General features: G+C 39.1%; 1 protein-coding gene across 1 annotated transcript in view; it reads right to left on the minus strand.

The window, feature by feature from the left end:
• The window catches only part of tarbp1 (TAR (HIV-1) RNA binding protein 1), a 34,242-nt gene extending 17,758 nt beyond the window's left edge, over positions 1–16,484 (minus strand). Inside the window, exons 1-19 of the mRNA XM_051648748.1 lie at positions 15,512–16,484; positions 14,110–14,207; positions 13,695–13,764; positions 13,441–13,586; positions 12,714–12,766; positions 12,503–12,600; positions 11,552–11,687; positions 9,609–9,705; positions 8,585–8,674; positions 8,301–8,463; positions 7,713–7,964; positions 7,530–7,624; positions 5,972–6,130; positions 4,699–4,919; positions 4,379–4,607; positions 3,772–3,963; positions 2,568–2,767; positions 466–537; positions 12–132 (exon numbers count right to left, since the gene is read on the minus strand). Of these exons, the coding sequence (XP_051504708.1) occupies positions 12–132; positions 466–537; positions 2,568–2,767; positions 3,772–3,963; positions 4,379–4,607; positions 4,699–4,919; positions 5,972–6,130; positions 7,530–7,624; positions 7,713–7,964; positions 8,301–8,463; positions 8,585–8,674; positions 9,609–9,705; positions 11,552–11,687; positions 12,503–12,600; positions 12,714–12,766; positions 13,441–13,586; positions 13,695–13,764; positions 14,110–14,207; positions 15,512–16,400 (3,381 nt within the window). The 5' untranslated portion in view covers positions 16,401–16,484. The remainder of the gene's footprint in view (positions 1–11; positions 133–465; positions 538–2,567; positions 2,768–3,771; positions 3,964–4,378; positions 4,608–4,698; positions 4,920–5,971; positions 6,131–7,529; positions 7,625–7,712; positions 7,965–8,300; positions 8,464–8,584; positions 8,675–9,608; positions 9,706–11,551; positions 11,688–12,502; positions 12,601–12,713; positions 12,767–13,440; positions 13,587–13,694; positions 13,765–14,109; positions 14,208–15,511) is intronic.
• Between the last annotated feature and the right edge of the window lie 326 nt (positions 16,485–16,810).

Consider the following 16,810-nt stretch of genomic DNA (forward strand, 5'->3'; position numbering starts at 1 on the left):
ATTAAACAAACCTTCTTCAGCAGTCGCTGCACGAGCTGCTCCATCACACGCTGGTGAAGCTGATTGGATGGATTCATGCGGCACAGGAAAGCCAAAACACACACTCGAGGGAACTGATCATCCCTGTTCCCACTGAAAATGAGATGTGGACTAATAAATGTTAATGATCAGCTACTTTGAATGCTAATAATGTGCAGCCAGTGACAGATATAATTTGATTCAAATGCTTTTATACCAAATGTATCATCTTTGTCTATTCATAAAAAAAGTCTGCAATGATTAGTCACAAATGTTGTAACATTTGTGTAATGTTTATTTCAGTTGTTGAAAAACTAAAATTTTCAATGTATCATAATTATGTGATAATTTTATTTATGTGATAATTTAAATGAAAACTAACTAATTATAGAGTTTCAAATGTTCATTTCCTTTAACCTCTTTATTAACAGAAGTCCTGTGGTTTACCTGCTGACAGCTGTGTTTGCTGCACAACTATCACCTAGTTGCTCAACGTAGCTTTGAACCTCTTGAATAAGCCTGAAAGCAAAAGAAAATAGTCTCGATAAAGCAAGTGAAATTGCCAGAAATTGTATTCTGTTTTCAAGAAAAAAAGAGATGCCAGCAATTTCACTTGTGTTCACCCTTTAACACTGTGGAGAACAGAAGAATTTTCTCCTCTAAAAATGTATAAGCCTATTTATCTTGCCATCCTGACTAAACATGATTATATAGTCAGTTGCATTTTATTTGCATTTAGCATTGTTTTTTGCCCTGCTGTGGGTTGCAACCCACAAGTTCAGAAGTACTGCTTTAATGTTAAGCATGCCATAACAAAACGTACTATGGTACCAGATGTTAATACCATGAAACTGAATGATTACATGGTAATCCCATGCATTACAAATACCATGGAATTAACATGGTACATAGGGATGTGCTAGGGTGGTCGACTAATTGACTAGTCGTCTAACAACTGACTAGTCGATTAGTAGGTTTGACTACTAACATTAATATTTTAAGTGGTGGTGGTTTTAATGGGAGATGCAATTCTCAAATTAACTGACAGATGCAACTACTTAGAGAGTGTTTTTTGCATAATGACAGCTTGCTGTGCTTAACAGTGAATAACAGTCAGCACAGTAAAACCTTCTGCAAGAAGTTTTGTGTTTAATGCTTAAGGTTTAGTCTTTTTATGCACTGTTGTTGCCATTAAAGCACCATATCAACAATACATTTTAAGAGGATCACTGTAAGACCTTAAATCCTCTGCAGCGAGTAATGTTCCCACATTTTTTAGGTTTTATGGAGAGATGAAAGTCTTTTGCTGACACTGTCTGACACTTCTTAAATAAATAGTTGCAGTAAAAACTGCTTGATATCGTGAACTAGACCTGTACCCGCAATATTATCTTGCAGTTCTGCGCTTTTGAATGTGCAGCGAGAATCACCCTCAAGCACTCCAGTTACATTAAAGCGTGTCATTCTGCATTCAGGATGCACATAAGCGGTTTTGTGCTGCTCTGTATTGGAGCCTTTCTGATTTCTTTTCTTACTTTGACTGTTTTGTACAATAAGAGGTTTTAGTTATTTAGCCTATTTATTTGTTGAATATTCGTTAGTCACCATGTTGATGTGCTGCTCTTAGTGTCCGTATATCTCTCTGAAAGGCGCCTGAACATAACGATGCCTAATTATACGTTATTATCGTTAACACCGACTAGTGTTTTAGGGTGCTTTCACACTAGCACTTTTGGTGCACACCAAGGTTCGAATGATGTCAAAGTTCGGTTTGTTTGGATGATGCGAATGCTGTTTTCTAAACTCAGGTGTGCGCCTACGAACTGCACCCAAATCCACTTGAAAAGGTGGTCTGGAGTACAGTTCATGTGAACTTCAGTAAGGTTCGCTGCTGGTACGCAAGCTATCGTACCAAATCACGGAAGTGAACTGCTTGTGATGTATAATTTGCATCTTTGCAGGCTTCCGATCGCAATTATTATGGTATAATGCAATTCTCATACTTGTTTGTGTCCAAATACACCACCTTCTTCACATCTCTTGCAATGCATCCGCGAGCTCACGGCATCCAAATGCTAACATTCTTTACATTATTGCACATTCAATGCATCCGTGGCAGACAAATGTCAGTGTTGTTCCGTGCACGTAAAGTTTTGGTGGTAAATCCAAAGAGAGGAATACTTTAATAACATAGCAAAACACATGTCTTCTTGAGTTGTTACTCCGTTACATTGGTCACCAGCTGCCTGCTTGTACTTAAGTTGATGATGCAATTGGACTGCGGTTCTGAACAAAATAATATGCTGTCAACAGAGACCAGTGGGGGCAGGGGGAAGGGGGGAGTAAACAAACTCGTGTTTGATCCAAGCAATCAAACCAAGTGTGAAAGCACTGTTAATCAACCGGCCGACTAGTCGATTATGAAAATTGGTAGTTTTACACATCCCTACTACTACATATTAAAAAAAAAAAACATGGCATTACCATAGTGCCATGTCCAAAACACCATAGTAATACCATGGTATCTTTTTGTAAGTGTGGATACTGACCTTTGGTCTCTTCTGAATACTGGTCCATAAATGCAGGCTTCAGTAAGGATGTGCAGGTGTGAAAATGCAGTGCTGAATGCAAAGTCTTTCTGGACATCCTCTCCTGTCCCAGAAGGGAGCCACATCTCACAGCAATGCTGGATCAGAACATTAAAGACCCCAGAACGGACCTGAGCCAACTCCATCAGCTCATTCACAACCTGTGAAGAGCCAAAAAAATTGTCTTCTTTTATACACTACATATATTCCAAGCTCCAAAAAGCACATCAAGGGAGCATAAAGGTAATCCATAAAACTCCAGTGGTTTAATCCATGTCTTCTGAAGCTATCTAATCATTTTTGGGTGAGAACAGACCAAAATGGTACTCCTTTCTCACTGTACATATTGTCATTGCAGTCTCTAGGCACGATCAAGATTTCAAACTCGATTACAGTTTATAGTGCTTGACGCATGCGCAGAGCGCTAGGAGGCATAATCAAGTTTGAAATCATGATTGCCAAGGAGACTGCTGATGTCAGGACTTATAGTGAAATTTGTATTTTTTATTTTTTTTAATTTTTTTGTCTTGTTCTCACTCGAAACTGATTGGATCGCTTCAGAAGACATGGATTAACCAGTGGTTCTCAATGTTTTTGACTCCAAGGGCCCCCATTGTCGGAGAAAATATTCAAAGACCCCCATTGTAGGCTATTAGATATTTATATTATAAGACATTTCCTTAAAACTTGTGATTCCAGAAATGTCTAGAACTGTATATTCATCATAAAAAGCAAGCTGCTGAAGGGAGTTATTACATATTTTTAGCATTTTCAGTCAGCTGAATTATAATAATCATATAAAAAGGATAATAATCTCATATTTTAAATAATTTAAAGAGATCTTGAGGCCCCCCTGGAAGTGTTCTGAGGCCCCCTAGTGGGTCCCAACCCCCTGGTTGAGAACCACTGGATTAAACCACTGGAGTCGTATGCATTACCTTTATGCTGCCTTTATGTCCTTTTTGGAGTTTGAAAGTATGGTCACCATTAACTTGTAATGTATGGCCAAACACACATCAAATCTCCAACAAAATATCTTCGTTTGTGTTCCGCAAAAGAAAGAAAGTCATATGATGAACTGATGTATGCAGACCAAGACATCAGCAAATGAACATGTGATTGAAAGGAAGGTGAATTTTGATTTGTTTGTAGCTCTTCCTCTGACCTGTTGTATGCAGGCCGTGATTTTGGGGTTCTGTTCCTCTGTGAGCTGCAGAACTCCCTGGTGAAAAGCTAACTGCACAAACCCCTGCAGCGTGGACCAGAAGTCATGAGGGTTTGTGCTCAGATCCTGAACCACCTTCCATGATGCACAGATGGCCTCCACACACAGAGATTCATCACACTGCACTGCCACCTGGTGGAGAAAACAGACCCACTGAACTAAACATCCGTTTCAATGGACATCCCACACAACATATCAGTATAACATGTCCATAAGAGAAGGGAAGTAATCTGTTAGATTCTTTTTCCATCTTAATATCTCTTTGGAGAAAAGGCACTCTAAATGAAGACCCATTTTCACAATAGAACAAAAAACAAAATCTAAATAGTTATTGACATTCAAAGATTGTTTAAGCTTTTTCAGACACACCCGAAAATAACTTTCCCAAGAGGTTTTTACACTGCAAACTGTCTAAAATCTTAAGCACAGCAGCACACTAAAAATATATGAATATAAAAATGATCATAGTCAACCTCGACCAATGTAATCCATCCATAAAACCATCCATGAAAAATTTTGAATGAGAGCAGGTAAAAGAGCAGCCAACCTGAGGTAAGACTAACGCCATGAAGTCCAGCACTGGCAGCACCAGATAACTAGGCAGTAACGCCAGAGCCTCCACCGCTGCCTGCAGGACCTCAGGAATTTCAGGGGCCCGAAGTGGCCCAGCAGACCCTACATACTTCTGCAGGAAACTCAGACACTTCCACTGATCTCGAATAAACTGGGCTACAATGCGCCCCCAGTCCTTCAGCACGGGGCTGTCCTCTGAATGACTAGGATAAACACACATTCATGTTATCATATCTTGAAAATCTCAACCATTACACCCCAATTTACATATGTGGGGGCTTTTACTAAACAGACCTGACTGAGGTTTCAGCTGCAGCTGTGGGCTTCAGTAGCGTCTGGTTGAGATGCTGGGGAGATGATGATGATGATGAAGGGTAGAAGTAGTCTGTCAATGAGTAAAGTGATCTCATGGCCTCAGACTGGGAGTTCAGGTCACCTTGATCAGCAATATCACACAGCAGGGCGAGTGTGGTCATACTAACCACTCTCTGAACCTGACCTGACACAGATGGAGTCTGGAAACACAGACAAACACAGTTTAGAAATTACCATCCACTTGCATAATGTTTCAGTAGGGATTTGGGAATAATCTCAAGCAGTGAGCAAACTTCAAATGCTCTCTTATGTATTCAATTCTTGTCCAATCTAAATAATATATTTAGAGAAGATAAACAAAAAAGGTTTGGCACTGACAAAACAACGGTTTGGCTCCAATGCAAAGAATATACAGGTACTTCAGTTATTATTCTAAATTACAGTGTTTTGCTGCTCCAAAAATTACATTCAGTTTACAGCACAGCATTGAATTCTTGATTCTGATAGGGTGATCCATATTCCAAGGGTGTTGATAATTTTTTATGGACATATATTAATCTACCTCCAGCTCTTTTAATGGCATCTCAATCTACCCTTTCTCTCTTTTTGTAGTCTTCACTCAGGTAGTACGCATACTGGTTTTATCGACATATTTCATATACCGTATCCAATTTGTAACTATTTTATAATAAATAGTAAAAAAAAAAAAAAAAAAACACCTTATTGCACCACCTAGTGGGGAAGCCTAGTAGTAGCAAGTGAAGATTGTGCATCGGCACTCTACTGCTTTTCCTGCAATGCCGGGAGGTACAAGGTTGAATTTAGAACCGAATTTCAACCACTAAAATTTTTGAGGCGAATTTGCAAAGTGAAATTTAATGGACAGGAAATTACCAGGCTTGCTGACCACATTATAGTTCTGTATGATTCTTAAACCACATCAAATTTGTAATAATTCAACAGTCCATTGAAAATTACCAGTATTCTGAACTGAACTGAATTATTCTTCACTCATTTAACCAGAGGATCACGTTTAGTGTATTTTCTATTGAGAAAGAACTAGGCTGACAATAAATTGCGATACTTTGTAGAATCTTCTAATGATCTTAATAGTCTTTACTAAAGTCTTTACATCTAAAATCATATGTAATCCCTCAAAGTTGAATTAATTTTTTCAATAAATACAATAATCAGGGTTTGAAAAATGAAGCACAATTGCTCAGGGCATTTGGGTCAGGGTTGAGAGCTGCACCTGTTCAGTGGGCACAGAGAGGATCTTCCGACAGTTGGTGGTGAGTTTTGGGATGTAGGTCTGCTGCAGATTTGAGCTGTACCACGACACAGTGAAGTAAGTCAGAACAAGCTCCCTCAATACTGAGAGATAAAGTTCAGCCCTCTCCAAGTCACATATCTACAGAAAGAGAGAAAATTGAAAGAACAGTCTGAGTGCAAAATACAAAAAAATCAAATTTGAGGTTCAGATCGTAGCTGGATTTACATGGTTTTCCGCTGATCATTTATGGCCATTAGCTGGCCTAGATGGCCAAACAGATGGACTTCCGACTGTTGGACCTGGTTTCGACCCAGTACACCCTCTTGGTGAAGCTGGTTAGTGCCAAGAGACCACTTTGGACCAGCAACAAATCATCTATTATTTTCCAAAAACCAGACTGACCACCTTAAGAACCTTGACATGGCTTCCCAGCAGGGAAAAAAATGTCACTAGAAGGTAGCTAAATCTGGGACAAAATGGGACATTTCAGCATGTCCTCGTTTGGAAAAACAACTCATAAATTAAATAAATAAATAGTGTTTATATTGTTTATGGCCTGTCCTCTTATATATGACTATGTGAATGTGCGTGTGGAACAGGTTTTGCATTCATTGTGGGGACCATAAGTCCTCAAAAGGATAGTAAAACTTGAAATCAAGTCCACTGTGAGAACCAGCCAATGGTCCTCATAAGGAAAACGCCTCAATAAACATACTAAATAATGTCTTAATGGGATAGTTCACACAAAAATGAAAATTCTCTCATCATTTACCCACCTTCATGCCATCCCAGATGTGTATGACTTACTTTCTTCTGCTGAATACAAACAAAGATTTTTAGAAAAATATCCCAGCTCTGTAGGTCCATACAATGCAAGATGAATGGTGGACAGAGCTCTGAAGGTCCAAAAACCATATAAAGTCAGCATAAAAGTAATCTATATGAATCCAGTGGTTAAATCCATATCTTCAGAAGCGATGTGATAGGTGTGGGTGAGAAACAGATCAATATTTAAGTCTTTTTTTTTTTTTACTATAAATTCTCCTCCCTGCCCAGTAGGTGGCGATATGCACAAATAATGTGAATCGCCAAAAACAAAAGAAGAATGTGAATGTGAAAGTGGAGATTTACAGTAAAAATGATTCTCACCCACACCTATCATATCACTTCTGAAGATATGGATTTAACCACTGGATTTGTATGGATTACTTTTATGCTGCCTTTATGTGCTTTTTGGACCTTCAAAGTTCTGACCACCATTCACTTGCATTGTATGGACCTACAGTGCTGAGATGTTCTTCTAAAAAGTCCCATCTGGGATGGCATGAGGGTGAGTAAATGATGGGAATTTTTAATTTTGGGTGAACTATCCCTTTAATTTCATTAACCTAATGAATTAACCTAATGAAGTAAAAATGTTTGTATGAGAGTTAGGTTTAGGGGTAGGATTAACAGATAGAAAACATAATTTGCACAGTATAGAAACAGCAGAAGTCCATGAAAAATCCACACCATGAGTGTACGTGATAACACTCACCTCCCTCAGTTCCCCACTCAACCTCCTCAGCAGAAACTCCTGCACAGACTCTACCACCGACAGCATGTGTGTCTTCAAAGCAACAGCCACAACATCTTCAACAAAAATACAAACACAAGACTAAGAAAATTCTTCAAGAATTCCTGCCTTGCTTGTCTTTATTCTCTCAAACATCCCACACACCATTCTCTTTCACTGCAGAAGAAAGCTGCAGCAGTCGCAGGAGTAGTTGCAGGCTCTTGTCTGTCTTGTGCAGCACCAGGTAGACGTTCGTGCTGAGTCTGCTTAAGACATCCAGTAGTGGTTGCAGAAGCTGTTCTAGACCTGCAGTCTCAGTCTGTTCCTCCTCCCTCCTCTGCGGCAGGTCAGCTGAGAGCAGTACAGCCCGCGCCAGCAGCTCCGCCTCTCCTGGATCAGGGAAACTTCCTGTCTGATCTGTCAGGAGAAAAGACACTACAACTCAGCACACAGAATAAAGATAGCTCATTGGAAGCAGTTGACTAAAGATGAGTTTTGCCCTTCCGTTTACCCATGTAGGACATTTGTTACCCAATTTACCAAAGTAGAACATCAGTTACCCTTGGGGACCAAGTTAAGGGCTTCCACGACTTTTCAATAAGCAATCATATCTTTCAGATATTAGATATTAGTAGGTTATAGTTAAGTTTAGGGCTATGATTGTTTGACAGGAATGTTGCTGAAGAACCAACAAAGAACGTTGATGTAGGTACATGTCCTATTTGGTTAAAATCACATTGTACTGTATCCTACCTGAGCTGGCTGGAACTGTGAGGAAGGTCTTTAATCGCTGCTGAACATAACTGAATATAGAAGCTCTGTCCCTGTTAGATGTTTCGGAGTGAAGCTCCACAGAGTCTGAATCACCGTAAGTCAAACGAAAATGGCCTTCATTATTCTGAAGCCAAATACACAGCTGTGAATGGAAGCAAGTTTAAACCTTAGTTTACAGTGAAAAAGTTATGATCAAAAACCTTTGCAGTTCCTGTAAGATTTATAAATTCTTAAGAGTTGATGTTGCTAGTCTAAGAGATTACCTCTCTCCATAGTGCTGTTCCCCGACACAGAGACTCATCGGCTCGAAAAGGCACAAGGAAGTCAAACACCTCATCTAGAGACACTGCTGACTGCCAAAAACAAGCAATAAAATCATTCACATACAACAGTTTAGTCGGATCATTAAACGTAAATTACCATTATGGCCTAAAGCAACATTATAATTATGCGAAATCTTGCATCCTACATTATTTCAAACCAAACTTGTTAAAATAGCATTAACATCTCAAATCTCATTTGCGCTTGGGCATGTTCATTCATATACACTATGATGACACATTTTTCATTTTTGGGTGAATTTTACTTAAAAATGATAATTCTCACCCTTATACAGTCTCAAACTTGTGTGATTTTCTTTCTTCTGTGGAACTTGCAGGATTATTTGATGCGTTTTTAATGTCAGTACAATGCAAGTCAATGGAATCCAACACTTTCAAACTCTAAAAGGGTTATAAATGTTCTTGGGTGATTTAATCCATGTCTTCAGAAGTAATACGATAAGTTTTGGGTAGGAAACAGACCAAAATGTAACTCTTTTCACCTTAAATCTTGACATCTGCAGTCTTCTTGGTGCGATCATGAAAGAAGCTCGATTACACTTTCTCATACGAGTTTACGACGGCATAAGGGTGAGTAAAAGATGAGAGAATAGACCTTATCCACAGGAAGTGCCATCTTTGATTATTGACAGGAATGAAAACAAGGCTCTGACGGGTAGACTTACCGTCTCTTCAGTGGAATACACTGTTTAAAGCTATCTAGCTATGTAGTTTTCCACAAAACTAATGTTGTCTGGAGTTTTTTGTCAACTGAAATTTATTGGAAATATATTTTTTCAATGTTTCGTAGTTGGAACGATCCAAAAAACCTTTAAACAACTGACCAACCCTTTGAAGAGACTACCGGTACATCTATTCTTCACAGCCTAGTTGCCATTCCCATCAAAAATCAAAGATGAAGCTGCTGTAAATAAGGTAATGGATTTGAAGGGAAAAGTGACAATACCACATCTGTCAGGCAGAGGGCAGCGTGGAGCAAAAAACATTGCGAAGCTCCTCTCAAAAGAACCTGGTGTGTAATCATAGTGCAGCGTAGAACCTCTCTAAAAGCACACAAACATGGAAATAAAGTGAGCCATTCATGTGTATTACAGATGCACTCTTTAATATAACAATAATACAGGTGCATCTCAATAAATTAGAATGTCGTGGAAAAGTTCATTTATTTCAGTAATTCAACTCAAATTGTGAAACTCGTGTATTAAATAAATTAAATGCACACAGACTGAAGTAGTTTAAGTCTTTGGTTCTTTTAATTGTGATGATTTTGGCTCACATTTAACAAAAACCCACCAATTCACTATCTCAAAAAATTAGAATATGGTGACATGCCCATCAGCTAATCAACTCAAAACACCTGCAAAGGTTTCCTGAGCCTTCAAAATGGTCTCTCAGTTTGGTTCACTAGGCTATACAATCATGGGGAAGACTGCTGATCTGACAGTTGTCCAGAAGACAATCATTGACACCCTTCACAAGGAGGGTAAGCCACAAACATTCATTGCCAAAGAAGCTGGCTGTTCACAGAGTGCTGTATCCAAGCATGTTAACAGAAAGTTGAGTGGAAGGAAAAAGTGTGGAAGAAAAAGATGCACAACCAACCGAGAGAACCGCAGCCTTATGATTGTCAAGCAAAATCGATTCAAGAATTTGGGTGAACTTCACAAGGAATGGACTGAGGCTGGGGTCAAGGCATCAAGAGCTACCACACACAGACATGTCAAGGAATTTGGCTACAGTTGTCGTATTCCTCTTGTTAAGCCACTCCTGAACCACAGACAATGTCAGAGGCGTCTTACCTGGGCTAAGGAGAAGAAGAACTGGACTGTTGCCCAGTGTTCCAAAGTCCTCTTTTCAGATGAGAGCAAGTTTTGTATTTCATTTGGAAACCAAGGTCCTAGAGTCTGGAGGAAGGGTGGAGAAGCTCATAGCCCAAGTTGCTTGAAGTCCAGTGTTAAGTTTCCACAGTCTGTGATGATTTGGGGTGCAATGTCATCTGCTGGTGTTGGTCCATTGTGTTTTTTGAAAACCAAAGTCACTGCACCCGTTTACCAAGAAATTTTGGAGCACTTCATGCTTCCTTCTGCTGACCAGCTTTTTAAAGATGCTGATTTCATTTTCCAGCAGGATTTGGCACCTGCCCACACTGCCAAAAGCACCAAAAGTTGGTTAAATGACCATGGTGTTGGTGTGCTTGACTCCCCAGACCTGAACCCCATAGAGAATCTATGGGGTATTGTCAAAAGGAAAATGAGAAACAAGAGACCAAAAAATGCAGATGAGCTGAAGGCCACTGTCAAAGAAACCTGGGCTTCCATACCACCTCAGCAGTGCCACAAACTGATCACCTCCATGCCACGCCGAATTGAGGCAGTAATTAAAGCAGAAGGAGCCCCTACCAAGTATTGAGTACATATACAGTAAATGAACATACTTTCCAGAAGGCCAACAATTCACTAAAAATGTTTTTTTATTGGTCTTATGATGTATTCTAATTTTTTGAGATAGTGAATTGGTGGGTTTTTGTTAAATGTGAGCCAAAATCATCACAATTAAAAGAACCAAAGACTTAAACTACTTCAGTCTGTGTGCATTGAATTTATTTAATACACGAGTTTCACAATTTGAGTTGAATTACTTAAATAATTTAACTTTTCCACGACATTCTAATTTATTGAGATGCACCTGTATGTGCTTTTACAAGAAGACCTATTCATACAGACATGTGCTTTATAGAAAAGGAGTAAACTGTAATTTACTGTGTTCAATACTATCTGTTAGTGGACAACTATAGATTTTCTCCCCCTTTTTCCTTTGTTGCCAGAGCTTAATTTGTATTGAACCCTCTAATTGCAGGATCGTTTGATTCCAGCTGCTGGTAAACTATACCTGAATGCATGGAGTCCATCAGAGCCAAGGAGAGGACAGGGGGACAGACAGGACAGAGCCTGGGACAGGAACATCAATGGGACAGCACACCAGTGCCGTGAACCCAACTGCTGGATGAGCTGCAGAAGCACTGATTCTGATCACAATAATGAAAAAATAATAATAATAAATAGTGCATTCAACAATAGAAGAGTACAAATTAGCCATTCACTGCAAAAAACTGTTTTATTGTGGAGAACAAAAGAAGCAAAAGGACATACGATATATCCCCTAGCCCCACTCCCATTGACAAATATTTTTTTCTTGTATTAGGCATAAACCCCACACAATTTTGTTAGATTTCTCTGAAAACAAGACTTAATATCTAAATAATAATAATAATATTTTCTTGTTTAAATGCTGTTTAGATATTTTTACTGGATAACAAGTCAACAATACTCAGTAAGAAAAATATATTTTTGCAGTATTTACAATGCTCATACTGTCCTAGCATTTGAGGATCTGTATCTGTATCTAGGATACTTGTTCATCTACGAGTGGACAAATGTATGTCTTTGCATGAGTTATGTACAATAGATGCTTTTATTTTTTATTTATCATACATTTGCACATATACAGTGAAATTCTTTTTTTTTTTTCACATATCCCAGCTAAGCTGGGGTCAGAGTGCAGGGTCAGCCATGATACAGCGCCCCTGGAGCAGACAGGGTCAAAGGCCTTGCTCAAGGGCCCAACAGTGGCATCTTGGCGGTGCTGGGGCTTGAACCCCCGACCTTCTGATCAGTAACCCAGAGCCTTAACCGCTGAGCCACCACTGCCCACCAAAATGTGGACTTGTTTTAAAAAAACATCCTGGACTCCAAAGTGATTAGTACTAATTTAGCCTTCTTGGTCTGATTTACTGGCCTACAAGCACATAGACCAAAGCATCCCCACACTGGTTCTCTGTACCTCTGTTCTTGTCTGGCAGACTGTTGAAGAAATTCACCATAAAGGTCTGGAGCATCATTCCCAGCTCTGGACATTCTCGAATATACTGATGAGGTGCTCTGTGAAAACAGACAGCTTAAAATTTGTACAATCATCAATACTGAGACCAGACGATGTATATCTTCTCTACACATTTCACGCAGTTTTAATTCTAACAACAAGCACCAATTACCTGTGATAGAGAGAGCTCTCTGCAAGAACATCCATGAGTGGACCAATCACAAACTGAAAAGAACATGAACCAGAGAACATTTTTAATCAATAAACACTTCTTAAAGTCAAAATTGGATGGATGGATGGATGGATGGATGGCATGGAATTAAATAAAATTGGATGGATGGATGGATCAAATGAAATAAAATGAAATTGGATGGATGGATGGATGGATCAAATGAAATAAAATTGGATGGATCAAATTAAATTGGATGGATGGATGGATCAAATGAAATAAAATGAAATTGGATGGATCAAGTGAAATAAAATGAAATTGGATGGATGGATGGATGGGTCAAATGAAATAAAATGAAATTGGATGGATGGATGGATGGATGAAATGAAATTGGATGGATGGATGGATCAAATGAAATAAAATTAAATTGGATGAATGAAATGAAATGAAATGAAATGAAATGAAATTGGATGGATGGATGAAATGAAATTGGATGGATGGATGGATGGATGAAATGAAATTGGATGGATGGATGGATGGATGAAATGATATTGGATGGATGGATGGATGAAATGAAATTGGATGGATGGATGGATGGATGGATGAAATGAATTTGGATGGATGGATGGATGGATGAAATGAAATAAAATGAAATTGGATGGATGGATGAAATGAAATAAAATGAAATGGATGGATGGATGGATGAAATTAAAAGAAATTGGATGGATACCTGTGAGAATGCCAGTGCAAAAGCAGGATGATGCAGCACTTTCAGTTCTAACAGGTGATTGACTCCTTCCTTCATGACTGCCTTGTTCTCACTGTGAAACATGCGTTGATACACACAGAGCAACCAGGAAGGAGAAAACAGCTCACCTGATGATGGAGAGAGTTACAGGAGTGTAGGTTCAAGTCAAGATCAAAGACCAGTCAGAGTAAAACTGTTATTATGGCGAGTGCTTCCACAAAGGAAATGTGTCCAACCTTGGACGTCAGTTGCCGTTGTCTCAACAAGCATATCGATCCTGTTGAGTACAGGTCGAATCACATGGATCTAAAAATAATAATAATAAAAGTAGGGATTTTTAGAATATAGTAGATTTCTCAAATACATAAACTTACAGTGCTCCCACAGTTTTTGACCAATTAATTTCAATGACTTTTCTAATTGTTCATGATTACTGGATAAGGATTTTGAAAATGTTATATTGATTGCTGGGGCAGACTCAACTTGTATCTCAGGAACAATTCTTTGGAATTAACAGATTTAAATGACTACACTATCGTAGATGCTTTATACTTAAGACATTTATACTTTTAGTCTACAAAAATATAAAATGCTCAAAACTCATAATGTTACTGGGGTTATGTAAATTCAAAATAAAGTCACAAAGTTTACCTGGTTTTCCTCTAGAGTCTCCAATACTAGGGCATAATCTTCCCAGAACTCCCTCAGTAACTGTGTTTTCTCTGGTGCCCATTTGAACAGGATTTCATCTGCAGATATTCAAGGCATATGTGAAAAAAAGTCATGAACATTATCAGATACTATGATAGCAGGTGCCATATTTGGAGTTTTGGGATGTTTCACCCAAAAAAAAAAATTCTCTCTTATTCTCATCCTCATGCCCAGATGTGTATGATTTTCTTTCAGATGCTGAACATAAATTACAATTTTCAGAAGAATATTTCGACTCTGTAGGTCCATACAATGCAAGTGAATGGTGGCCAGAACTCCAAAAGCTCCAAAAAGGAGATAAAGTCAGCATAAAAGTAATCCATAATACTCCAATGGTTTAATCAATGCCTTCTAGCGATCCAGTTGGTTTTGGGTGAGAACAGACCAAACTGTAACTCCTTTTTCACTGTACATCTTGCCAAAACCTCACAATCATGATTTCAAGCTCGATTACACTTCATAGTGTTTGACACATAAGCAGAGCACTAGATGGCGCTATAAGAAGTGGGATGGCATGAGGGTAAGTAAATGATGAGAGAATAAAATGTTTAGGCAAACTAACCATTTAAGCTTCTGCAATAGATCTCCTCTAATTTTCACGACTCGTGTTTTTTAACGTTATTTTGCCATCTAGATTTTTCTGTTAAGTTGTTTATTCAATGTTTCGTCAGGCGAAAGACCCAAAACACTTTAAACAACAGTACAACCCACTGAAGAGATGTAAGTGGCGCAACTGTGAATGGTCCATTTCTGGACCGGTTCTGCTGATTCATTGAGAAGAACCGAGTAACTGACTCAACCACACACACACACACACACACAAATTATCATAAAAGTAGTCCATGCAACTCAAGCACTACATTTCAACTGTGCAGTCGCTATATTCATTGAAAACATTTACTTTCTGGTAGCTGTTAACTGCTGCTCCCAGAGCACTGAGTGAGCGAGTTGAACTCAAGAACCATCAATTAATCATTCAGACTGTATGTTAATTAGACCAATTGATTCATTGAAAAGATCCAACTCAAAACGAGAGCGATTCATTCACTAATCACATCGCTAGTTCTGTCATGAACGCGCCAAGGAGAACTAGAGCGGATGTCAAGATTTTCAGTAAATAACAACTTAAATTTCAGTCTTTTCCAAACACAAAAGCATCATATAGCTTTAGAATACTTGGAATATAATATTCGAGTCATATGGGCCACTATTTTAGTAGAACGACATGAGGGTGAGTAAATGATAGAATTTTCATTTTTGGGTGAACTATTTCTTTAACGCTTTGAAAAATGTACGTCCCTTTACACTTTTTTTTTTTAATCAGACACTGATGTTGTCCTACCTGTATCAGTTTCCTCGCAAGTACCCACATCTTCCCTCTTGATCTCTGCAAGTGTCACACACCTGGTGAGCAGGTAAAGCGCCCGTTTGCGGGTCACACTGTCTCTGTGTGTCAATCCGGCCTGAACTGCCTTTAAAAAACCTTGAGATCTTCTGGGGTCCGGCCGCTTTGGAGACAGGTCGGTTTCCAGAGAGTAGAGGTGGTCAGACAGAGCAGTGAAACACAGCAGAATCCGCGCTGAGACTGATTCTGTCCGATCACTCTGATGCCATGACAGTAAATCCTCCCATATGTGATGCAGGACCTCTGATTCTGCCTCCTTATTCGAGGACTTGAGTATAGTAAACCAGATCCGAACTATAATTTGAGACACCCTCGAGTCTGAGAGGTCCTTAACACAGCAAAGAGTGCAAGGCAGAGTCCTGCAGATTATGTCTCTGTTGTATGGGATGCTGGATAACAGCACTGCTGTCACTTCAATGGCAACATCCATATCAAACCTGCTGGTTTCATGACTGCCACCATCTCTCATCGTGAGCACAGGTAGAAGAATCTGACTCACCTGCTCAAGTACATCAGTCTGACATATACTAACACACACTGCAAAGAGCCCACAGACTGCAGTGAGTAGATCCTTACCTTCATCATTTGCTCTCGAGATCATTTGTAATAGGGGCATACATTGATTCCATATCACTGACTGCACCTTACAAATAAAGCGGTCCTCCTGAGCTAAATGTGATATATCGGAAAGTTCCTTGATTAAAACAGTTAAAGCTTCAATCTTTTCTATGTCAGGCAATGAAGTGCTTGGCCAGCACAAAGTACTGATTAAATTCTCAGGTTCGGGACAGTGGGACAAAAGGGTGTTTATCAAAAAACGAGACATGGCCCTGAAAAATTAAAGACCATCTGCAGTTTAAAAGCAGTTAAAATCGTTTCCGATGCTTTGCCTTCTGCACACGTGTGAACCAGTGCCGTTCACTTCCTGAAATATCACGTGACCGTCTGACGCTTGCGCTGTTTGAGCAACTTTCATGCCTCCAGGGGGCGCATGGAGGCTCAGAAAGGTGAATTCCCCATTCAGACGCATTCAAATCTCCAGAAGCTTTTTGTTTTATTGGAGACATTTGCAGACTAAAAAGTGTAATCGTTTAAAGAGGTTTATTTTAAATAATTAGTAAATGAAATTAAAAAGAAATCCAGCCCAGTAATTTCTATAAGATCACTTGCCTTATTCGTAGTCACAAACGATGGTGATTGGCCCATCCTTACAAGCGCTGAGAAAAGTAACAGTTA

This window comes from Myxocyprinus asiaticus, chromosome 21, assembly GCF_019703515.2.
Source record: "Myxocyprinus asiaticus isolate MX2 ecotype Aquarium Trade chromosome 21, UBuf_Myxa_2, whole genome shotgun sequence".
NCBI classification, from domain to species: domain Eukaryota; kingdom Metazoa; phylum Chordata; class Actinopteri; order Cypriniformes; family Catostomidae; genus Myxocyprinus; species Myxocyprinus asiaticus.